This window comes from Strigops habroptila, chromosome 14 (genome assembly GCF_004027225.2).
Source record: "Strigops habroptila isolate Jane chromosome 14, bStrHab1.2.pri, whole genome shotgun sequence".
Taxonomy (NCBI): Eukaryota; Metazoa; Chordata; class Aves; order Psittaciformes; family Psittacidae; genus Strigops; species Strigops habroptila.
In genome coordinates, this window is record NC_044290.2 from 10,262,917 (window position 1) to 10,287,351 (window position 24,435).

Sequence of the window (24,435 nt, forward strand, 5' to 3'; positions counted from 1 at the left end):
CTGGGCTTCGTTTGTTCTGTGAGAGTTTTAACCTTTGCAAAGGACCTGGGTACAGGGATAAGCGTGCCCGAGCTGTCAGGAGGAGAATAATAGAATCATAGAATGGTTTGGGTGGGAAGGGACCTTTAAAGGCCACCTAGTCCAACGCCCCTGCAGTGAGCAGGGACATCTTCAACTAGAATAGATTGCTCAAAACCCTGTCCAACCTGATCTTGTATGTTACCAGGGATGAAACACCTACCTCCTCTCTGGGCAAGCTGTGCCAGTGTCTTACCACTTATTGTAAATTACTTCTTCCTTATATCTAGTCTAAATCTACCCCCTTCTAGTTTAAAACCATTACCCCTTATCCTATCACAACAGGCACTGCTGTAAAGTTTGTCTCCATCTTTTTTATAAGCCCCTTTTAAGTACTAAAAGGCTGTTATAAGGTCATTGCAGAGCTTTCTCTTCTCCAGGCTGACAGAGATAGCAAACATGAGGGACTACAGCTTGCTGGCCAGTAGCTCTTGGACCTCTGTAGCCACCTCCATCCCCATGGGAAGGAGTCTGAGCTGTTCCTGACAGTCCACAGCAATGATGACATACGAGGGTGTAACTGCAGTTTCTATAGAGACTTTTATTGGAAGGGTATAAAAATAGGGTGCAAATTTCATTAAGATGTATTTAAACATATCGTAGGCAAATAGCCTCACGCATTGGTGGGAGACGAGCCCAGAAGTTTGGCAGCATGTCCAGAATTCCCTGATGCACCCAGATCTACTGAGCAAAGCAGAGCCTTGATCCCTAGAGATGGATTACGACCCCTGCAAACCTCTCTGTTCCTTTGCTGTGTGCTGCTCTATTTGGTGAGAGCTCTCAGGAGTGTAGGCACCATTTCATCAACCAGCCATTGGAAATGCAACTTGGGGTAGGGCTTAATGTAGCAATGTGCAGGTGAAATGTCTTTTGCATTGGAGAGGAACCCTCAGCGGATGCTCACTGGAAATTCAGAGCTTGTTCACCTCTTCGTGGTATGCTGATAATGGTAGTAAATATGTGCAGTATCACATCAGGTTAATATGGAGTAATGTGTAAATGAGCATCTTGGATCTTTAACAGTCCACCTGCTGAAGCTGTTTCCATTCAAAAGCCCCATCCAAAGTCAGATCAAAATTATCCTTTTCCTGCTCTCGGGAGAGTTCCAAAAACACCTGAAATGGACAAGACAAAACTGATTATTTCTCTGACTTTCACTAGACACTGTGATGCTCCTTTACAAGAGGTACAGCCCTGCAACCCCTATGAGTGGTATGTGAAGTAGTTTTACATGGGGAGCACGTATACACAGTAGCTAAGACTCTTATGCTCTCTGGCATAAGATGCTGAGAGGCACCCGCTGATCATAGGTATATCCATAGAGTAAGTTTTACCCATCAATGGTTTGACATAAACATTCCTCATCTTTGCTACCAGCAATTGCTGTACAAGCAGCAATAACCTACTGCTTCAGGAGCAACCACAGAGGCTGGTCATGGGCATCTACCAAGAGCATCCATCCCCATGATGCGCTGTGTGCCTGACTTGGGTGAGTGGAGTCAGGCAGCAACAATTTTCCTGCACTTATCCCATCATGCTAAATCCCAACAACGGAAAAAACTCAGACCATTTTCTACCACTTTCCCAGCAGACGATTCATCACCCACCACCCCCCAGCAGTCTTTTGGTGGTGCCTCTCTGCTCCACCAAAGTCTCACGACAGCTTTTCTTCCTGCTCACGCCTTTACAGCATAGCCAGCCTTGAAATCACCTACCTGAGCCAAAGTGTTCAAAGAGAAGCTGTAGTCCTCAAAGTTGCAATTTCGTTTGGCTGGAGAGAAATGGAAAGAGGGTCAAAAATTAACAGTCTGTGTTCCACCTTCTCAGAAAACCAACTTGTTTTGCTCTTACCTTCCTCTAGCTTGGAGAATGACTGAGACAGGGGCAGTGCATCTTCCATTGGGACCTTGTAGACTAGCAAAGAGGGGAACCTTGAAGAAAAAGAAGAAAAGGTGATTCTTGCTCTGTATTGAGGTCCTGGGACCAAAACTTTATGTCATGCTATGAGCTGGATGTGTGATGTTTTGCTGTAGAGTGCACAGTAGGGTTGGATGTGGTGACATTATCAAAACAGGTCCACATACAGGGACTCTGAGCTGTTCATCCCTCTCCAACTGAGATCCTGAGTCTGGCCATCACACTGGGCACATTTTTAGGGATGAATTAGTGTTGAAACCACAGTTCATCCCATATGTTATAGTTACCGCTCCTGACGGGCTGCGCTTGGGAAAATCCTCAAAATCTCAGCATGGAGAAGATCAGCACGCCCTGGATCCTTCACCTTAATTTCCAGCAGATAGCTCTTGCCAAACTTGTTCTTCAGGTACTGAATGGAGCCAATGCACCTGCAGGAGGGGGAGGAAAAAGATGGAGTGTGAAACCATTGGTACCCCATTATCTGCTCCTTCCTAAATTGATGAAATCATAGGGAGCACTTCACAAAGCCCACAGTGATGGGCTCAGGAAGGTGAGGCTGGAGGAGAAACCCCTGTTGCTGCATGGGCTGTTTCCCAGCTCAGCTGCATTCCCACCGTAGCTGCCCAGACACCAGGATGGCCACACGGTCACACACTGCCTCTGCCTCCTCCATGTAGTGTGTTGAAAGGATGGCTCCTGACTCCTTGGTTTTCAGGGCGGCACGAAGCGTTTTCCTTAAGACCAGAAGGGGGGAAAAAAGAAGGAGAAAAATAAGTTAACATTCCCAGGAATATCAGGCACCACTTCTTATAGCTTTGTCCCTCCAAATGCATCTCCCTTGAAACAAGTGTAAAAATTCGCATACAACAACTTTAGACTGATGTGCAAATGGTAATACTTTGAAATAATAATATCGGAATATATATATTAAAAAATATATATATGAGAATACATCCTTTTGACTCAGGTCCCTTTATGAGTCCTTCCAAATCCCATGTATGACTGTCCTAAGGTTTGCAATAAGGATGAGGGTAAAATGTTTTTTCTCTCTCCTTGCTCATGCTAGAGAGAACCAAGAAAATGGAATATCCAGCAAAACCATTGGCAGGTGATGAGCAGCACTAACCACAGATGGGGTGAAACACTCTTTACTTAGCCTTAGGCATTGCATTCTTGGCTTCCAACCCCTTTACCACCATTGTGGCACAGTGCCTGAGGTCCTACTCACCAGACACAGCGCTGCCCGTTGGGGTCCATGCCAGTTGATGGCTCGTCCAGGAGCAAGACTGCAGGGTTGCCGAGCATGCACACTGCAAAGCACAGCTAGGACAGGGAAAAGGGGCTGAGTCAATCCTTTTGCAGTCCCTGGAATTCTGTCTACAAAGAGCTGCAGACACAATTGCTTCATTTATGGGAATTGAGGTTTGATTTATAGGCAATGTGGTTTTGGAAAAGGCTGATTTTCCATCACCCCACAGTGGGAGACGACACGATGTTCTCCTTGTAGTTCAGAGAACAGGTAGGTCCCTCTGCTAACAAAGGGGATATTTGATTTGTGCTATGAGCAGTGCAGTGCTCATTGTAGGTAACACAATACAAACCTTTCTGGTTATCCCAGCAGATAATTTTCTAGGTTTCTTTTTTAGGTAGCCTTGAAGCTGCAGAGCATTTACTATTCTGTGAAGAAAGGGAACAAGTGGAAAAAGGAAAGAACATTTTTGTTATTCCAAATCAATACTCTCATCAAGGACTCCCAAAGTGATAAGAAAAAACAACTTTCTTCCCCTTGCCTTTTACTCCTGCTTGTTTTCATGAAACATTTGTTGCATTATTAAAATGTAAGTGAATATTTGAAGCAAAGTGTACTGAATAAGCCACAAGCTTTTGTCTAAATCCAGCATTAGTGTCAATAGCATTATAAATCCATTCCACCTTGCCAATGTCAGCTGAACAGGCAGCGCTTAAGCACTCTTTCTTGTAATGCCCAACTATAACATCAGATTTCAGAAAAGCTTCCTAAAGATAACACACTTAAAAGGGCATTAGTGGTAAATTTATCCTCACTAGACGCACTCAGGCGAATTGGAGATTTTCTTAACCCACTCACTTAATCATGGCATTTAGCACAAAATCGTTTTTGCAGCTCCATTTCCTGAGATTCTTTATGGCTTATTCTGACTTTCTGGCCCTCTCCTCATAGCCTAGGAGTAGGGATAAACCATTTGCCAACTCCTGGAAGCACCCTCCATCCGTACCGGTTGACAGCAGCAGCCGTATCTTCCTTGGACACCCCTTTCATGGCTGCATAGACCTGCAGATGCTGGAGCACGGTGAGGTCCGGCCAGAGTGGGTCCTCCTGCGGGCAGTACCCCAGGAAGGGGGGTGCATGGTCCTGGAGATGGGAGGTTGCTCCATCTCCTCTCTTCATCAGCACCTGCACAAACAAGGTGATCTCTTAACATACAAAGAAGGGTATGGTTCAGAGGAAGGCTATGGGCTTCACAGGGATTTAGACAAGGAAACCCAAAGAGCAAGGCAGTGATTTTGCAACCCTCATTTGCATTGTTTCTAAAGATAAACATGGACAATTAAGGTAGATGCAGCTGCTTGTCAAAGTCAGAACAAGCTCACAGTTTGCTGGTGATGCGCTGGCACAGGGTGCCCAGAGAAGCTGGGGCTGCCCCATCCCTGGCAGTGTTCAAGGCCAGGTTGGACACAGGGGCTTGGAGCAACCTGCTCTAGTGGAAGGTGTCCCTGCCCGTGGCAGGGGGTTGGAACTGAATGAGCTCTAAGGTCCCTTACAACACAAACCATTCCATGATTCTATGAATATTTTTATCAATACATTTAGTTTAATACAATCATTACAATTTAATAGCACAGTGAATGTATTTAAAACCTTGATCACTAATAATGCTTTGAAAAATAATGATAGCTTAGCCTAGGAGCAAGGTTTGCACTTGTGTTTTTATCATGGATCTCTCCCCTTTCTCCTACCTGCCCAGCAGTCAGTGTCGTCTCTCCAGTGATCATTTTCATAGCTGTGCTTTTACCAGCTCCGTTGGGCCCCAGTAGCCCTAATACTTCTCCTGGAATCAATGCATATAATTTCTTAGTAATATTTCCCCTTCAAGAAATATACCAGGCACAGTCCCACAGAAGAAAAAAAAATACAAAAGAGAGTATGCTAATACAAAGATCATATAAAAGTAAATAGTATAAATATATGCCTGAGAACCCATGACTTTTCAACTGTAACTGATGCTGTGAGTCTGAGCATTGCTCCCAGGGCTCTCAGAAGCTTCTGCTGAAGTGGATCCTGGCAAGAAAGGGCTATGTTATTTTAGGTAACAGAGTCAAAGGTAACTAACACGATGCATCCACGTCACATTGTCCATTAACACATCAACTACAGACTGAACATGCCTTAACCACAGAGCAAATAGATTTGACCTTTACGTTCTTGCTCAGATAACTGAGAATTAACTCTCTGGGTATGATCAGGAGTCCAAATTAGGTCTAGGAAAACAGTTCCAAATCTCACCTTTTTTAACACAGAAGGAAACATTTTTGGTGGCCATTTTCTTCTTCTTCTTAAAAACTGAACCGGCTTGCTTTATTTTATATTCCTTGCACAGATTGCTGACAATAATGACTGATTTCTGGAAGCGAGGAGGGACAAGAAAGATCAGTCTATTATATCGGATAACATTAAGCCTTCAGTAATATTTTTCCATTAAAAAAGGGAGAAAACCTTCTAAAGATCTTTGTTTTATGGTTCACTGAGAATCTGAGGTGCAACAGGACAATTTATTGTCCACATTCCTTTTAACAGCTTTCTTCTCTACCCTGATGGAACCCACACTGTATATTTGGGAGTTGGATTCTCCCCATGAGAATAATACAGCCAGACCACTGACCTGTACTTATTTGGTGATTTGTTTTTTACCGGTGGGCTTCTTATTGGTATAAAATAAGACAAGACTTGGTCATACCTCCTCCTGACTTGGAGCTGCTATGGCATTTCTCACTGCTGCTCTTTCAGCTTTAACATCTTCATCTTCCTCTTCAAGCTCCTCAGGATGCTGGTGGCTGCTTTCTCTTCTTGGGGAAATCCTACAAATGCACCACATTCATCTTAGCATTTTGTTCTTCAACCTTGTTCTCCACCAATGGAGAACATTCACTCCTGGATAAACCAAGAGTTCAACATTTCTTGCATTTTTTAATCAACATTAATTTGAAAAATATATTTATAATCTGTAATTTATAATCAAAGAACCAAGCTGGTACATCCACACAGCACAAGCAACACCATATAAAGGTACTAACAAGCCTGAGAGCTGTTTTATAGCTCTGTAGCATTTAAGGAGCTACTTTAGTTATAAAAAAATCACCAGTACTACAACAAATATTCAAATATAAGGACAAAAAGGCAATGATATCTGACCAAAATGTTGCCTTCAGGGAAAAGCAGTGTGGTGGAAGCTTAGATCTCGCATGTGCCTGCGATGCACGTGTGTTTATACCAACCTAAATATTGGGTCTTTTCTTAGAACTGCTCTTCCATATTTGATCTCCAAATATCGAAGAAGAAAAATGAAACCCACAGAATGGATATAAGGCTGAAAGAAAAGAGGTTGCCGCATTAACAGCCTTGCCTTCCATGCTACTACGGCTGAAACTGAGAAGGTGGTGGTGGGGTTATAAAATATGTGGGGGGGAAAACCACAGTATGTAAAAATAAAGCCCATTAACATCTAAATTTGGGGTAATCCTGAAGGATGTGAATTCTACTGTCACTCACCGATATGAGAAAATACCAATAGTAGAAGAAAAACATCATTCATAAAATGTTTGTTAGCATTAAGTGATTTGGGCTAATTCCATTTCCCCTTCCCCATTTCAAAGGAGCTAGGTTACTACAAGGGAGTAGCCCATTGAGATGCTCCTGCATGAAATGAGCCCAGGGCTCTTGCCTGTTTACTCATAACTGAGGACAGGGCTTTAGTAGACACTCATTACTAAACAAAAGTAATCTTAAAAGTTTTCTTACTGCAAAGACAGCTATTAGTACATCACTCTCTGAAGTCACATCAAGTAACTTGGCGTCTTCTATAAAAATCTATAAGAATAATAAGAAAATACACAATGAAGACCTGATGGCTCATTCTGGAAGGGTTAAAAGCAAATAACAGATACTTTGAAAATGTAGGAAAGCTTCTGATTTACCCAAAATAGTCACTATACAATGAACAAATAAGATGTTTAACTTTGGGCATCCAATACCAGAAAAAGGCACAGCACTCAGTACCTGTCTCAAACCCTCCTTCCAGGGGTAATGACCTATCATAGGGAAACATCTCATCTCCTCTCCTTTGAGCAGAGAAGAGGTGGAGGTGAATGGGACAGGACAGAGGAGGAGCCTCTCCTGTTTGGACTCACTCCTAAGCAATTTGGGGCTCATAAACGGTCTTGCATGTAGCTGGAGGGTTTCATTAAATTCTTGGCTAACTTTCCACCACCCCACTCAGCTGACATGGAATAAAGCACCTTGTGAGTGTTCTTAATTCTCCCTTGGTTTCCATGCAATGTAAGATGTGCAATTTTCTCTTATGGTTGTTCAAGCCAAGTTGCTCCACTCTGCGTAGGAAGATCCTAATCTACAATCACAGCTCAACTGCACGAGAAGTATCCCCTAACCATAATGAACAGCTGGGAAAATTAGATCTGATCCGAAATGGACATCTAATGATGCACTCTGACCATTGGGAAAATCCCATTCATAAGAGGAAACTAAGGAGCCTTCCCAGAGTACAGTGTGATTAGCACCAGACTTTGCTCACAAGGACACATAGTTGTGTTCTATGGTGGGATTCCTCTCCTCGCCTAGTGCTGCTGCTTACCTGCAGGCAGCTCATCGTCACACCCAGCAGCGGGTACACGGGAATCAAAAGAGACAGAATGTAGAGGCTGGCTCTGATATCAGTGAATAAATCCATGACTCTGCTGATGATATAAGTAACGAAGCATACCTAAAAATAAAGCAAGAGGGTAACTTAGCTGATGGAAGGGATCACACTCATCACTGGTCTTAAAAGTTGTGTGGGTCTACTTTTTTAATTTCCTGATGGATTTCTAAAGGTGGACAGGAGATATAAAGATGAGAAACAGTAAGGGGTCAGGAGATTCTCAACCATCTCTGCCTGAGGGTAGGATGCTGGTTTGGGTCAGCCAGAGAAACTTCTTCCCAGGCACAGGGCTGCTTCAGGGAGAACAATGAAGCACGGCATCCCATCCTGTTCATTCCATCCCAGGTTCATGCCAAATAATCCATGTCAGGCTGCATCTAACCTAATGGTTCATATCTCAACACCTTACATCTCCTGGATCCAAAGTGTTGAACAGAGCGATAAATAACTTTTTTGCCTTCATTCCTGAACCAGCTGAGGGTAGATCCAGGCATTTCCCTGTGCCACAGCAGGATTATGGGAACAGAACATGGTGTTAGGAATTTGATATAGAATTGACTGCTATAAAACACATGCTCATATTTATGTTCTACATCTATGCTTGGTGTTTTGACATAGAGTTCATCCTTAAGATCTCAAAATACTCTTCTATAAACCCTACAGCACATTTTCTAGCCATATGCTTACCACTATCAGGATAAAAGACCAAAAATCACAGTTCCATCCTTTGCGAAAGATGAAGGAGATCACATAGATGAAGAGAACAATAGAAATTCCATAGCCAAAAGCACCTGTGATCTACAGAAAGAAAGGGCTTTCATTAGAAATTAGAGTCATCTAAATAACCAGAAACCTATATATAGCAATATGGTTCAGTTTAAACGATCATATATTAAGATCAAGGTATTCATAAATTACCACAATTCTACTGCCAAGTGTAAGGGGGTATATTAAAGGCAAGATTTATTGCCTTTTATTTCCAGCTGGGGAAACCTACATGATAGAAGGTGAAACAAGGAGAAGGTCACTAAGCACCTGGGGACCCAAAGGTGTCTCCTTTATCCCTACACATGCTCAAAATATTACCTCAATCCCTCCCTAGTGAACCAGCAATCAACAGAATGGGATGTACCAGTAGAAAGAGAGCGTCGGCGTGCCAGGAAATCTTGGTGCTCAATGCAAACTGGATCCCAAACATTGAGAAGAGAAGGAGCCAGCACAGTGGGATGTCCACCAGTGCCTGGCCACACCAGTATGCTGAGGGAAAGAGCCCTGAGACCCTCAGCTGCGCACGAGCTCCCACCTGGGAAGACACAATGCAAAGGGCAGTTTGTTGACTGCAAAGCTGCTCATGGCATCACACTCAAATGTCCTTGTTGCAATGCAGTTGTAATCCCTTCTGCACACCCCAAATCTGCTCCATTTCAAGGGATTTACCTTGTAATCCTGCATGTAGCCCATTGCAAAGTGAGGAGGAAAACCAGGGAATAACAACAGCATATAAAAGAGGTAAAAAGAAACAAAATAATTCCAGTATTGTGGATCCTCTATCTGAAAACAGAAGAACAAAGCATTTGTAGAAACCATCTGCAACGTAAAGACTAGATGCAACAATTCATTTTACTGCATTTCTCATGTAATACAGGGCAGGATGAACACAAAGTGAGATTTGAAACCAAATATTGGCAGGAAGAAGGTTTTCCTCAAACTACAGCCCTGCAAAGTGATGTAGAGAATAAGGAACCTCCTGAAGAAACCCTCCCAGCCACGTTCAGCATCCCTTGAGATCCACAGGGGAAAAATTAGCTTCAGTTTTCCTGAAGTCAAACACGATGGTTCCAGAGTGAGCATTGAGGAAGGTGGGTTTACAGGTTTACAGACAGCCCATGTGTTTCCTATTAAAAGCTGATGAGTTCCTGAGACCTTAATCAGATTCAAGAACTGTTTTCTGACACCTCTTGGCTTGGACACTTACAGAGAAAAATGGATGGCTCCAGATCCGAATATGCATGGTGGAATTGAGGGCTCTCAGCAGAGCATTGCTAATGATGTTCACAAGCACCGGGAAGCAGTTGACAATCTCCATGTGGCATAACACGGTAAACCTGTAGCTCTTCAAAGAGCAAGAAAACAAGATGAAAACTCTTGGCTTTTCTCATCTGCAGTAGAAAAGGAGCATAGCCAGGAGAATCCAGGCCTGGAATAACTTTGCTTACACTTTGTTTGCTTAAAAACCTGAATTATGAGATATTAGAAGTCAATGCTACAAAAAATATGAAGCTTGAAGTGGAGGATGAAGGTGATAAGGTCTCCTCTATCATGTAATTTACTGGTTAAAGCATTCACATCTTTGAATCCATGGGCCTTACTCAATAGGACCATCCCACAGGTAGACGTGATGGAGGCATCATGCTGAATTATTCAGTTATTGGGAAGAAACGGGTGGAGGAGAACAAAAATCCTCACCTGACCTTCGCAAGACACCTTTATAGCCCCATTGTGTTTTAGCTCCTCTGTGGTGTTTTCCTCACTTGTTATTTCTACTGTGAGATCTTGGCTCTCGAGCATGTGGATGAAGTCTTCAATGTCTGTTCCTGGCGTGAAAGCCAAAAGCAGAGGAATCATAATACTGGACAAAAGAGTCTTTGGTGGTTTGTTTTTTTAGTTCAAATCCATGACCACCAAACAAAACCTGGGAAAGTCTAATAACTGTGGACATCAGACAGCACACACATGGGGGATCATTGCACATTAATTCTTGTGAAGTTAATGGATTTCAGTCTCATTGACTGCATTTTTGCATTGTCATTTTTTCCCTGCCTTTGCTGAATTGCTGCAAAACGTGTCCTCCTTTGCGATGGTCTGATGAAGCCAGCACTTTCGTACTCTGGCCAAATAATGTAAAATAGCATCCATTCATAGGAATATCGAAGGTAAAACTGGAAGTAGACCATTAATTAGTGAGCATTAGTGAGCCCTTACTGGAGTATGGCTTGAGAATCCCACATTGTGAAAATGCAGAAATTGTTTGGATAGAGGTCTGGATTTGGGGCAGGGAATGAACTGGGTCCCTTCTAATCTCGTTTGCTATGATACCCCTTTTCACATCACTACATCAGGATCTCACCCAGTGGGTTTCATTCACAACCCTTTAAAAATGACAATTCCCATCTTCTCCATCACAAAACCCTCAATCATCCCTTAGATCCCCTGCATCCTACAACCATCTCCTCTCTCACATTTTCCTTTGCAACGCCAAGCAGCCCCAGCATAGGAAAGGATGAGGAAAGGCTCGTTCCCCTCACCAGTGTTGTTGTGGACCAGGAGGCTGGTTGTTGTCTCTGACCAAGCCCTCTTCCCCTGGGGCAAGAAATACCGTGCAGATGAGAGCTCCCAAGCACTCACACTCTGCCAGGCAGCAACCAGGGACAGTTGCAAAACCAGAGGAAGCAGAAAAACCACATAGAGCAGCAAACTAAAGAGAGAGATGAAGAAACACTCTGAAAACACATTCAGCAGAACGCGGTCGTGTACCGGGAATGGTAAACTGTATTCAGGTTACCCAACGCTCCTTCTGTTAGGAATTTTTGGCAATTTTCAGAAGTCTCAAATTTGATCGTTCACAAAGGACCTCAAAACGTATCAGGAAGAGGACCTCAGATGTGGAGTGCCCAAATTTTTAGAGCCATAAAATGCTTTTCAGACTTCCTTAAAGATGCCTAAATCAGCATCTCCCATCTGTTTCTTGTACCCCAGCAGGAAATACCCACTTGAAGATCAATGGGGCCAAAATAGCTCAACACTGGCAACGTGAGAGAATTTTAAGCTGAAAGAGGAAGCCTGAAAGTAGCATTTTTCCCTCCTCTTTTTGTACAGTTTATTTTAAAACTTTCCCCTCCCTCTGAAATAAACGGATTTCTAAATGATTCTTTTCTTCAGAAAGAAAATAGGTTTCCATTGCATAAATTACTCAGAAAGGAAAAGGCACAAAAAGGGAGATTTTTATACTACTGGCACTGGAAAAGAAGCAGCTTTCGTCTCCTCTGAGTGCAGATTACCAAGATCATTCATTACTAAAACCTGATATCAACTAATCTAAATGCTCATCAAAACAGCCTGCTGTGATTGTCTAGATCTGCAAGAGAGAATCGCTTTAGTACTTACATGGACTGCAGGTTTTTCATTGAACTCTTAAGCTTTAAGAAGTGCACCCATGCCATGGCAGAGACCTGCTGCCTCCAGAGACCCAAGCCGATGACTGCCGCCTTCCCAGAGCCCGAGAGCAGCAGGGAGTCCGGCTCCATCTCATCAGGGCATCGTGGTCCTGCTTCTGCATGCTCCTCCCCGAGGACGTGCTCATCTGCAGAGAGTTTTCCACGTGCACATTTATGTCTAAGACCAGCTTCTATGTTTTAATGTATGAAAGCCTAAGAGCCATCTAGTAACCAGATGTTGGAGGCCAGGGGTTATTGCAAAGTAGCCGTTCCCTTTGGCTGCGGGTTGTGTGTTTGCAGCCACGATTGTACCTTCATCCACTGTGGCTTCTTCCTCCAGTCTCAGGAAGACATCCTCTAGGGTTGTCATGCTAACTCCATAATTGATAATTCCCTGGTCAGAGCAGCTGTCGAGGCCACTGAACAGATCTGCAGGACAGAGATAATGTGAGTGCCTTCAGCGTTTCAAATATAAGCACATGTAAGCTCCATCCCTGGCAATGTTCAAGGCCAGGTTGGACAGCGCCTTGGGCAACATGGTCCAGTGTGAAGCATCCCTGCCCAAGGCAGAGGCATTGGAACTAGATGATCTTAAGGTCCTTTCCAACTCAAACCATTCTATGATTCTATAATCCTGTGCTAAAATTGTGGGGGAAAATCAAAATGCAACAGTTCTAATTCCTTATGTGACTCTTGTAGAAAATCTCCCTCTTCATTTCTCTTCCCCCACATTTATGATTATTTTTTTTTCCTATGGACAATTCTTAATTATTTTAATATACTTTACCTGGGAATTTGTTCATATTTTCTAATGGCAGTTTATATCTCAGCTCGTATTGACTGTGTCCTGAGAATATGACATTGGGGATGTACCGTTTAACCAGAGATGTCACGCTCCCTAAGTCACAGGACTCATTGACATGGATCCTGTTCAGTTATAAAAACAGAGATGCTTAGTTTTGAAAAAACAAACAAGCAATACAACCAACCAAACAAACCCAACAAACCCAAATAAAAATAATCCCCCAAACCCAAACATGAACCCAAACTCAACCAACCAACCACCACCACTGTGTTTGATTGGATGCATATAAAGAAAGCTCCAGTATATTTCATTCATTCCTTACTCTGGAGTAAATTGTTGATTCAGTTTATTTAACTGACTATTAATTAGATTAATTTTCTTGTTTTGATGACATCTGCTCTGTGGTTTCCCCCGACAGTCATTCCGGTGGCTCCTTGTACATGCATATTCCCAGATAGCAGTTTCTGGGGCTGAAGTAGATACCTTAAATGATAGCAAATCCCCCATTTTTTCTTCAAGAACAGAGAAGAACCAACACATTTCAGCCTCCCATGTGAGATAAAAGCCTTGCGGTCTAGAGAAAGAAAGAGCCAAAGGAATTTATACTGCAGAGCTGTGGTTCTAAACTGTTTTTGCAGCTGAACCTCACATGGGCTTTCTGATCCAGCGTTGTCCTGCAGAGATGCTGCAGGCTGAGCCAGTGCTTACCTGCAAGGATATCAGCCTCATCCATGAACTGAGTACTGAACAGGATCACCCGTCCAGCTCTGAGCTCCTTGAGGAGGCTCCACACCTTGTGCCTGGAAAGAGGATCCAACCCAGCCGTTGGCTCATCCAGGAACAAAACCTGCAGAACGAGTGAAATCAGACATTCCTCATGACAGAGTAATTGCTTGTCTTTTGGGTTTAGTGTTCTCCTGAAAGCCTCAGGTCCTGAGGGCAAGAGATCCAGGACACCTTTTATACAAGGGCATCTATTCTGGGAGCTGAGGTCAGGGAACTGTCTATGTGCTTTAAAACTAGATTACCAAGATGGATCAGTAATATAATGAAATTATTAAATTTATTAACTTTAATAATTATGAGAACTTTAAAGATGTCTGAAATAATGCAAGAACTTTTAGCCAAGTACCTCAGAAGGTTTTACTTACGTTGGACCTGAACATTCCCTATATTACTGAGCCGTGCCTGCTGCTTTACCTGGGGGGTCCCAAGCATGGCTATTCCAATGGATAACTTCCGTTTCTGTCCACCGCTGAGTTTCTCCGCTTGAGTGTCTTGAATGTTACCGATATCCAGCAGTTCCAAGATGTTTTGCACCTAGAACAGCACAAGGATGCCCATTCTCAGCACCAGATATCCTTCCATCCTTTACTAGTTGTGAAGGACATCTGGCTGGGACTGGAGGTGCAGTTTCTAAGAGCATGTACTGAGGTCTACCACCACCAGCAGGAGGTCATACCCTCATCTCCTCAGGTTGTGCAGATGAATTGCTGTGGTAGCATCAAGCCCACAAGCTTGCCTACTAACCTGGTTGATAATGGACACCAGCTTTGGTTCTCAGAAGACACAACCAGGAGGACCCTTTGAGCTTCCCAAAGGAGCCTTTGCTGAAACATGATGCATTCCAGGGGTGTATTCAGAGAAACACACAACTTACCTCTCGCTCTACCTCTTTGGACTTGATGCCCTTGATTTCTGCAAAGGTTTTCAAGTTTTCTTTCACCGTTAAGACTTCAAACTGCACATTGAACTGGGGACAAATGCCAATCATCTCTCTAATCTCTTCCCTGTCTCTTATTTCAGAGAGTTTGTAATTGTAGATGGTTGCAGAGCCTGTTTACAGGAACAAATATGGTGAGGTGGAATGAACTGATCTTTACAGCTTCTGAATCAAGCCCACTACTTGCCATCCTACCTTCAGAAGGGAAAGTGAGTCCACTGAGCACATTTAACAGTGTCGTCTTCCCAGCCCCACTGTGGCCGAGTAAGGCAGTGATCTGACCCTCATAAATATTTAGAGACAAACCTAGAATGAAAACAACATCAAGTTTGGGAAGAAGTGAGGTTTAACTTGGCTCAACTCGTTGTTGAAGGCAAGATAAGTCAAGAAGTATAAGCCCTAAGTAGCAATAATTAGCAAAATGTTAAGCAATGTGGGACAGAGTTCTGCAAACCTTTAACTAAAGGTATAAGAAGCTGCTCTGTATTTAGCAGAAGAGACCAAAATACAGTAGAAAAAAATCTTTCATCTCTTTAGTCTTATTAAAAATGAAAAATCAGTAAAGGCAAGACAAAATAGTGACCAGTTACATCACTTAATATTTGACATAAATTTCCAAGCAATGCAAGTGTTTTCTTTGACTGAAATGTTTGCACAACTGTTTTCCCTCATTTTTAACAGGAAGCAGTATCACAGCTTTCTTACCTCTTAAAGCTTCTGTCTTCTTGTCCTTCTTTTTATATGCTTTTTTAATATTGTTGAGTCTAAAAGGAGGATAAGGAGAATATTATTTCAGGATTCTTTTTTAGTGGAAGGTGTCCCTGCCTGTGGCAGGAGGTTGGAACTGGATGAGCTTTAAGGTCCCTTCAACTCAAACCACTCTATGAAATACATTTCCCTGATGTTCTTTTTCATTCTTATGGGCCTTAATTTACAATGAGAGAAATGGCATAAAAAGTAAGAGGTACTGGGAAGCAACCCTGAGATTCAGCAGGATTTGGCATGCTCTGTACACAGACGTGAACATCTCTACCTGACACACAACACTGCAGCACCCAGCCTTGCAAAGACAAGCCCATTGCAACACATGGGTGGTTTATAATGGACTGACCTCCATGTTCTCCTTATTGACCCTAATGGATGTTTAACAAAGTCCAAAACAAAAAATCCCTGTTATTTTTTAATCTCAATTTATCCAAATTTCACCATTAGTGCTCAGCTTGAATTATCTATTTCTCTCATCTGCATTTTATTACTAATATTTCTCTGTGAAACAAAGTGTTTTGCAAGAGCCTCATGAACACAAAAACTGCCTGGCTAAGTCAAAATAAAGCTGATGGTGGAAGCGGTGGTTGGTGGGAGCATTAAACCCAAGCTACCCAAACTCAAAAAGCATGAAAAGCAACTCCTGTCTTTACCTGATGGCCTCTTTTCCCATGAATTCAGGGGGCACTGGCTCTACGTCATCACTGAGGAGCTCCTCAGGGCTCACTGAAGCTCTGGGCATCTCTCTGGTGGAGCCTCTCCTGCTCCGCACCCAGTACGAGGGCTTCAGGCAGAAAAAAGGGGGGTCTGGGATGCCATATTTGCCTGATGGGAAAGCAGAGAAGATGACCTGTCATTAACCAAAGTGACAACCAAGACACCATCCTGGACTAAACCTTTAAGAGGGTCTAATAAGTACTTGGGTTACTCAAAACTGGTACTTTGAGAAGTTAAAGAAAGAGGTTTGGAGATGGGTTTAGACAAGACAAGCAGGTTGGCTTCAGGGCTATATCTAGTGAATTCAGCATTTACTTAATGAATCAACATATTGTCCCATACATTATTACACTGTTTTCTCATAAACAGTTCAACAGCAATATAAGAGAAAGAAAAACCACTAAGTACTTTGTTGTTTTTGATTTGGGACTTAAGAGCATGTGTGCCAGGGGCAGAAAAGTCACTCAGTAATATAATACAATACTTTTTTTTAGGCCAAAACCTATTTTGAGAATGGAGCAGCCCCTCATTTCCTTGACAAGCTATTACAAACAATCCATATAAATCAAAGGTATAAAATGAGAGAGTATAATCATAAGTATAAATTATACCTACCTGGCAGAACTTTGTCGAAGTACATAGCTAACAGCATGTACAAGACTGAGTCAAAGACCAACATAATGTAAGTTGAAAATAAAAAGTATGAATCCTCCATTAGGTTAGAAAAAGAGAAACCCATTCCGTATTTTTCTAAATGGAAAACCTGAAAGAAAGGACAAAGAAGAATAATTTTCAGGCTGGAAAACTATGCACATGCTGTCAAACCATGGGTGCAATTGACTTTGTTAACCTAGACATCGTCTGTGGTACTGACCAATTTTCCTTTCGTTCTATCTAGTGAGGAAAGGAAATACATTTATGTCATGCAGACATCTTATGATTTCATTTAGAATTTTCCAGAACAATCCAGAAGCAGAGATCAGAGTGTTATAGAAAATCATCGAAGAAACATGATATTGGCACCCTTGACATGACAGAGTCATGACAAAGGCGGTGATATTTTACATAGTGATTGATTTATCCATATGGTAAATTGTCAGTAAAGTCAGTTTCTTTTCCTTCTGGTGTAGAAATCTCCTCTCCCAGGCAGATTTGTGTGTGTGTGTGTATATATATAAAAAAACATATATATTTGTGTGTATATATCTACCTATCTCTCTCTCTCAGGAAATCAAATATTACTGCACAGAATTATCCAAAGTGGGGATGGAGGATGGATGGCTGCAGCAGAAACCTCGAATTGTGTTTGCAGTGTTTCTGTTGCCAGGAAGAGTTGCTGCAGCAAAAGGGGAATGACCGAGTAGAGAAGAGCTGATGTCCCCAAGTCAACTCCCATCCTCCTGGGGTCCAGCCCCAGAGGATAATGGTGCCGTTGTGTGCGGCGATGGGCTCCCTGCAGCTTCCTCGGGTTCATGTGGGTGCTACAGAAGTGCACAATGACAGATTGTGAGGAGGGCTGTGGTTTTCTTTGCATTCATCAGCTTTTAAACAGGGGAATGGGATGGGAGCATTGGAGCCCCTCTTTGCTGCCCAACAGCAACTCTGCTCGCATGGAGGTTTCAAGCCATGATGTGGGTATGAATGAAGAGTACCTGAAGATTTTACAAATGTGGAGAACCTGGTCTTTTGAAATGAGGACCATGACTTCCTACACCTTTATCACCAAAGCACAGCAGGGTCTTTTATTGCCACTGTCTGTGATAAAATATACTCTGTTTGTCCCCACTATTTGCCCAGGACAGCAAACTATTGGGAAGGTTCAGCTGCAGAGACGATGCACCATACCTTTGCAATGCCAGCATTAAATGCAAAAGGACAGAAGAGACCAAGAAACCACTTTAGTGGTTCAGGAAGATTTTCTATCAGCACCACAAGGCTCAGGCATCCGAAGAGGAAGGTGATGAGGAACCCCACGGAGCCAGCAAGTTTGGAGGTCCTTAATAGGGAGCAGAGCATGAAAACCAGGTGGATCTGTAATAACAAAAGTTTCCTTCAGTAACTGAAGAAAATAAAACTCTTTAATGGTAGCGCCTCCATTTGGCAGGCAAAGAGATTGCTGCTGAGCTGAGTCCTTGTAATAAAATGCACTAAAGTCCTTCTTAGTGTGTTGATCTGAGTTTCAAATCAGGTCTTTGGTAGCCAACCTGTTGCCTGTCAGACCTTCAGGCTGCAATTCAAATCACTGCAGCTGAGTAAGAGAATCCACCCAGCTATTTCAATCAGTATGACCATGCAAAGGATACAGTCCTGCGCCATGCAAAAGGCCCATCAACAGTGTAATAAATCACATAGTGAGAAAATTTGGCTGTAAAACCTGACTTACACACGCCAGGCCATAGAGGAAAAACAGCAGTAAGACTGCAGGGAAGCTGCTGAGGTAGAAAGAATCCTGCACCACGAGAGCTGTCAGCAGGCAGGAGAGGACCATCACATAAGCAGCATACAGCAGACTCCAGGAGAGCCTGAGGATGGAAAGGGGGCATTACAGTTTCATTTAAATAAGAACTGTTATTACAACTTAATCTGCATGTCACAACCACTTTATATTAAGATATTAATTATTTCCCAGGGTCAACTCATTTGCATCCTAGGCAGAACAGATAGCACCATCCACCTGAGGAGGAAATACCCAAGGAAGAAGAATACACGCTTCTGATTTTCCCTTAGAGTACTGGAGAAAACTTATGATCTCATTAACTGACTGTTCAAGTGCCCAGGAGCATACTGACTTCTGGCAAACATACTTTAGTTAAAAAAGAGCTCACCAAAACGCAATGTCCTGCAGTCCCATTGTCTTCATCAAAACTTTGAGCTGCTTCTTTTCTCTTACAACATTCATTGACAAGAAATACATGAATGGAGAGAAACACATCACGATAGTAATCATGAAGTAACTGTACTCTAGTGTGATTGAGGAGATGACGCTCCGGGACTTCATGCGGATGCCAGCAATTGATTTCATTTCTTCCCAAACAGAATGATTTGACACCACCTAAAGGAATTCAAGGTCAATGTTTCAGTACTTATTTTCTACAGCGAGATGGATTTATATAAGGAACCTTCTGATCCGTCATTCCTAGATGTACTTTTGAATGCAGCTTTATAGAAAACATCAACAAGTAATTCAATAATGCCCTACAGGAAGGGCTCATCTGATTTATCTGTCTGCACCTCAGCCAGATTCCCTCCTTTGTCTAATGGGAGAGATAAATCTTTCGGCTCATCCAGAGGTAAGGATTCAGGCACACAAATGATTCACATTCCCCAGTGTCCTGTTTCTCTCCCCAGGTATGAAAGCTGCCTGGACACCTGGAGATGCACAGCCAGGTGGAATGAATCCTATCCTGCTATACTTTTGAGGAACAATTTGGAAAGGAAGGACAAGAAATGACAGACATGTCTGCTTTGAAACCAAATCATCCAGCAGATGTGCAGAGCACCCCAGTCTCCTGCAAGAACTGTCTTTTCCTCGGAATCTGAGTAATTCCGTAAACCAAATAGTGGTATTACACTTGGTTCCCAGCCTTTAAGAGAAATTGTCATTTAAGAGAAACTGAAGTTAGCACAAATCTTCAAAATTAAATCAAAATCCATCATTTTCTTTAGGAACTGCTGCTTGCATTCAACTTCCCACTGGCACTGCCAATAGTACTCAGGTGACCGAGTATTTAAAAAGCTTATTTTTATGCACAATTTTCTGGCTTTGCTATTGCCACAGAACAATTTGTCTCTCCTATACCAAGCTTAAAACAAAAGGACCCCTACATCAGCTCGTAAGTTCAATTTACCTCTATAATAGCAGCATCGATGCTGGCCTGCAGGGACAGGAAGCCTTTGTACCAATACCTTGGGCTGTGACAGTACCGTGATGAGAAATTATAGCAGTTATCTGCAAGGTGAGAGGTTAAGGGCATCACAGGTAAGAGCAGTGGAAAGTAAATGGTTTTCACTACAAAAGCTGATGATAAGATGCATGTGCACTATGGGAACTCTTCAAATGGACAGTGTCCCCCTGACCAAAAAAATAACAACTTATTAAATCACTGAACAGGTATAGGTTAATCCAATAGAGCAATTCCATCCATGCCAGGCAATCACCCACCCACAAATTCTCATTTTGTATTACCTATGTATCCAAAGTTGTCATTTGGAATAGCCACATTCCCAGTAGGAAACCTGAGGTGATAGGAGAAGTTGTCCTTAAATACAACCCCTATAATTTCATTATTTGAAATCCAGGCTTCTTCCAGGGCTCTCTCACTGTCCAGTGCCTCTAATATTATACCTGTGGTGTGTAAGAAAAGTATTGCAATGAGTTTCTATATGAGTTTCTATAGGTCTGCAAATATGTGCACAGGGATTGGGGGTATATTCTGCTTTTTTAGCACTGCAACTCCTCCTTCCCAGTTCTCCTCACTGGATGGGGTGGCACCTTTAAATACTTTACACTTTATCTGTTGAGAAATATACCTCAGAAGAACAAACCAAGGTGTCTTAATAGTATTAGTCTACATAGTGAATATTGGGAAAGATTCAGCTTTGCAGCTCAGAGGCACACACTGGCCTCACTAGTAACTGATATACTAGAGAAGAAATATTTGTGAGAATGGAAAATTTGGGATGAATTTTCTCCCCTCACAAAGACACTGGAGAACTAGTCAAACACAATACCTGTACAATAGGTTAAATAGTGACAAAGCTACATATTTAGCAAGCCAACCATACCTATCATTACAGAGTTCAAGGCCACTTTATTCATGATCTGTCTTGTGGTCACAGTGATGGGTGTATAAGCAATGGTGACCCCAGTGGCATCATAGGCAGGATCATCCAACTGCCCGAGGTAGCTGTAAGGCACTTCAGGGTAGCGGATGTTCATCATAAACGTGCACACTATGAAAATCACGGGCAGAAAGAACAGAGACAGCATCCACTCCTAGGAGAGGAGAGAGCAGAGAAGAGGATTTAATATATGACAATACAAAAGCATATTCTATGTGGGATTAAGGTATAAACAAGAAGCACTAAGTATCTTAGATGTTAACATTGCATTGTGCCTGTCACCTCTGTAAATTACTCTGCTCGAAGAACCCATCTGTGCTCTCATATATCACATAAAAACCAGAAGTATTATCAGTCAAGAAAGTGAAGTCTCAAGTGAAGTCTCAAACCAGCCAGGCTTTCCAAAAGTACTTTAACTTAGGGCAGGCAGGGATTGGCCACTCTCAGGGGTTACCTACTCACTTTTGCCTTTCTGTTTCAGCTTACCTGAAAGCTCTGCATCTTCATCCTCCACTTGATTAGTACGTTTTTCCACAAGAGAACTTTAGTTTGCTGGAACACACTCATATTTCTCTGAAGAGTCTTCATCTTTGCACCTACAAACATTTTTTTTTTGCCCCAAATTACTTTCAAATACAAGAAAAACCAGAAGAGCAGTGGCTGCTTTCACGTGCACATCTGCACAGTGATGCTTTCCTTCCCTTCTCACTGTGAGGAGCAGCTCAGACCTTGTGTGCTGAGCACAAACCAGCCCTGCAGCACAGTTTCTAGCACGGAGGGACCACATCATCCTCAACATGCTCCCAGCCCTTACAACTTAGTGGTAAGACACTGATTACAACCAGAATTTCACACTTTCGTGCTGTAGCATGGTAGTGCTGGAGGAGTTATTGATGAAATACAAAGGGAAGATCATTCCACGTGGCCTAAAATGGGTTTAGGTGGCTTTAATAGCCAAGAAATGACAACATGGTCAATTAAAATCACCAAAACCTTTCTGCATGTCATCTTAATGTGCTGAAGGCTTCATACCAAGAAGCGTTGAGCAACTCCTGGCTGTAGCGTGAGCTGAGCTCACATGGAAAACAGCGTTGATTGAGAGCAACTCGGAGCTACGAGAGAACAAATTCTTGGAAGTGTGCGGGGAGAGCTGTTGTTGCTGGGGATATTAATAGAAAACATGAGAGAAACAGCCAGCCATGAGCATGCTTTGGTGTGTTACTCCAACAGACCTGGCAGCATCCTTGAAAAGACGTGGTCAAAGCAAAACAGAGATTTGTTGCTTAGATTAATGCTGGCGGTGGTATCTTAAAGAAGTAGGCACAGAACTGGCTGTCGAAGTAAGTTTTGCAGATGAGATACATCCATATTAACCATCAGTAATTATGAGTAACTTTAATGAGGAAAACAACTTGAGTACCTTTAATGGGGAAAAGGACTAAGTAACCCCTATGCAGAACAACACTCATTGCTCTGTTGCCACATATGTAGCTAAAATATACTTTCAAACAAGACATTGATCTTCTATACATGAAGTCTCAGGCAGAAATAGCAGAACATTTATAGATCTAATCCTTCCAAACCTTCCTGTCATATGGAAGGAGGATTTATGTTGTGCTGTTCCCTTTGTGGGATGATTCCTCACAATGCTGACAGGCAAGACAGAGTTTATCTTCTTCCAATTATTTATACTCAGCCCACAGGAGAGGCATGTTCCCTGTAATGAGGCAGCAGGCACCAGAATGCTGGAAGAGCAGCTGCAACAAATGGTCTTCTCTCAGTGCATGCTGCAAACACATGCACTAGCACAGCATGCCAGGAGGATGAGCAGGGACACGGGCTCAGTGACAGAAGGCTTTTCAAATTCAGTCTTTAGCTTACACTGCCTGTCAGGAAAGAAATCTGCTCCTCACGTGCTGGATTAGTTAAAATATGGAGCTGAACTGATCCTACTGCATCCTCTTAGCACTGAAAAACTCTGGAAATACACCTCTGTCATAAACTGAGCTCCATTTGTATTATTTCATATCAAAGTATCACCTTTAAGTAGTCACTAAGCTTAATCACAAGCTTAATTCAGCCTGTCAGAAAGATGCCCAGTGTCCCACCTGTGCATTCATATTCTCAGCCAATATTGACAGTGTTATTAATTACTGGATGTTTTCATATCTTTTAAATAACAATTTTTACTTGCTTTGAGAAGAATGTTTAACCTTACCTTGATGGGAAGGTTTGAAAGGAATCCAGAGCTTGTCCTTTGCAGCGTGCCTGTAGAAGCTGAGATGCTGAGCCTCCCTGGGATGGACTGGCCCGGCTGTCCCAGAGGCTCTCAGTGTTCCTTTGTCCACGCACTCATTTCTTCACTCCAGCACTTCTGCCAAAAGGCATTCCTCACACCATCACTTCTCTTTTCCCTGGCTTCCTTCCCCCCTCCTTCCTCCTTGGCAGATGTTCAGATTTATTTATGTTATAAAAAGCAAACAGAGCATATTGCTGTTGAGTTGCTGGAGCAGATTCTCTGAGAAGTTACTCAGCAAATTCTTGAGTCTTGGCCAAGAGAAGTAAAATGAGCCAACAACAAACCACACAAAAACCCTTTCTCTGGCAAACTCCGTTGTGTTTCTCAGTGCAGCAAGAGAGGCTGAAGTCAACAGCGATATAACAGCACACTGCTGCAGGTGGAAGAGCAAAAGGTGACTCTCACTCATCCCCAAATGGCAAAGGTTGTATTTGCAAAGTTGCAGTGTCACCAGCCTGGTATGAGAAGAGTGTGTGGGGTGGTTGCCTGGGGGCTTCTCCTGGCAGGAGGGGCCCAAAACTGAGCTACAGCAGCCACCTGCTGGTACCTGCCTGCATCCCTGCCTGCATCGCCCAGACACTCATCAGTGCCTGCGTAAGTCATCTGCATCCTCCTTGCCTGCATTACCCATACTGCATCATCCGTACCTGCATCACTGGCATCATCCACATGAACCAGAGGTGATTTAGAGCTCATGGTGTAGGTAAGGATCTTGCTGCTGTGTCGGTCCCATAGGGTGGAGCTGCCACTGTCCTCTAGTGAGTCCACAGCCCAGCCTTTCCCCAAGGCTGGATGTATTGAGAAACAGGACAACAGGGCACCAGGGGAAACACCTGGTTGCCTAAATGTAGGGAGATTCTATTTTACTTAGTTGTTGTAATTCCTTATTTAAAAGGAGCCCTGGCTGGCAGATGTCTAAGAAGAGATGCTGAACTGCTCAGGCAGGGCCAGGATGCTGGTGCTTGCTCCATTTCCCCATTAGCGTCCCATTCCTTCCAAGCTCACAAGAGTGTGGGGGCTAGCAAGGAGCCCACCCTTTCTTCAAAAACAAATCAGACACACAGAAGACCTGCTCAGCCAACTGTCCTGCTCCAGCACATCTT

At 42.9% G+C, this 24,435-nt stretch overlaps 1 protein-coding gene across 2 annotated transcripts; it reads right to left on the reverse strand.

The window, feature by feature from the left end:
• Positions 1–599: 599 nt before the first annotated feature.
• Positions 600–23,493, reverse strand: LOC115616630 (ATP-binding cassette sub-family A member 10-like). 2 transcript variants are annotated; one of them, XM_030506125.1, is made up of 39 exons: positions 23,252–23,493; positions 21,520–21,629; positions 20,977–21,187; positions 20,378–20,536; positions 20,040–20,140; positions 19,017–19,243; positions 18,575–18,713; positions 18,037–18,222; positions 16,807–16,954; positions 16,128–16,299; positions 15,415–15,473; positions 14,905–15,015; positions 14,647–14,822; positions 14,187–14,306; positions 13,695–13,833; positions 13,470–13,560; positions 12,969–13,108; positions 12,494–12,610; positions 12,132–12,327; positions 11,273–11,442; positions 10,434–10,561; positions 9,943–10,080; positions 9,405–9,518; positions 9,100–9,270; positions 8,655–8,765; positions 7,902–8,030; positions 7,052–7,120; positions 6,529–6,620; positions 5,991–6,111; positions 5,540–5,657; positions 4,993–5,084; positions 4,251–4,429; positions 3,597–3,672; positions 3,224–3,318; positions 2,610–2,729; positions 2,283–2,423; positions 1,930–2,009; positions 1,794–1,849; positions 600–1,193 (listed from the first exon to the last, which is right to left on the reverse strand). In XM_030506125.1, exons 2-39 carry the CDS (start codon positions 21,619–21,621, stop codon positions 1,095–1,097), a joined length of 4,893 nt encoding a protein of 1,630 aa, XP_030361985.1. In that variant the 5' UTR covers positions 21,622–21,629; positions 23,252–23,493; the 3' UTR covers positions 600–1,094. The 2 variants fall into 2 exon arrangements, with proteins under 2 accessions (XP_030361985.1, XP_030361986.1); XM_030506126.1 differs by lacking the exon at positions 21,520–21,629 and having other exon boundaries at positions 23,252–23,492.
• Between the last annotated feature and the right edge of the window lie 942 nt (positions 23,494–24,435).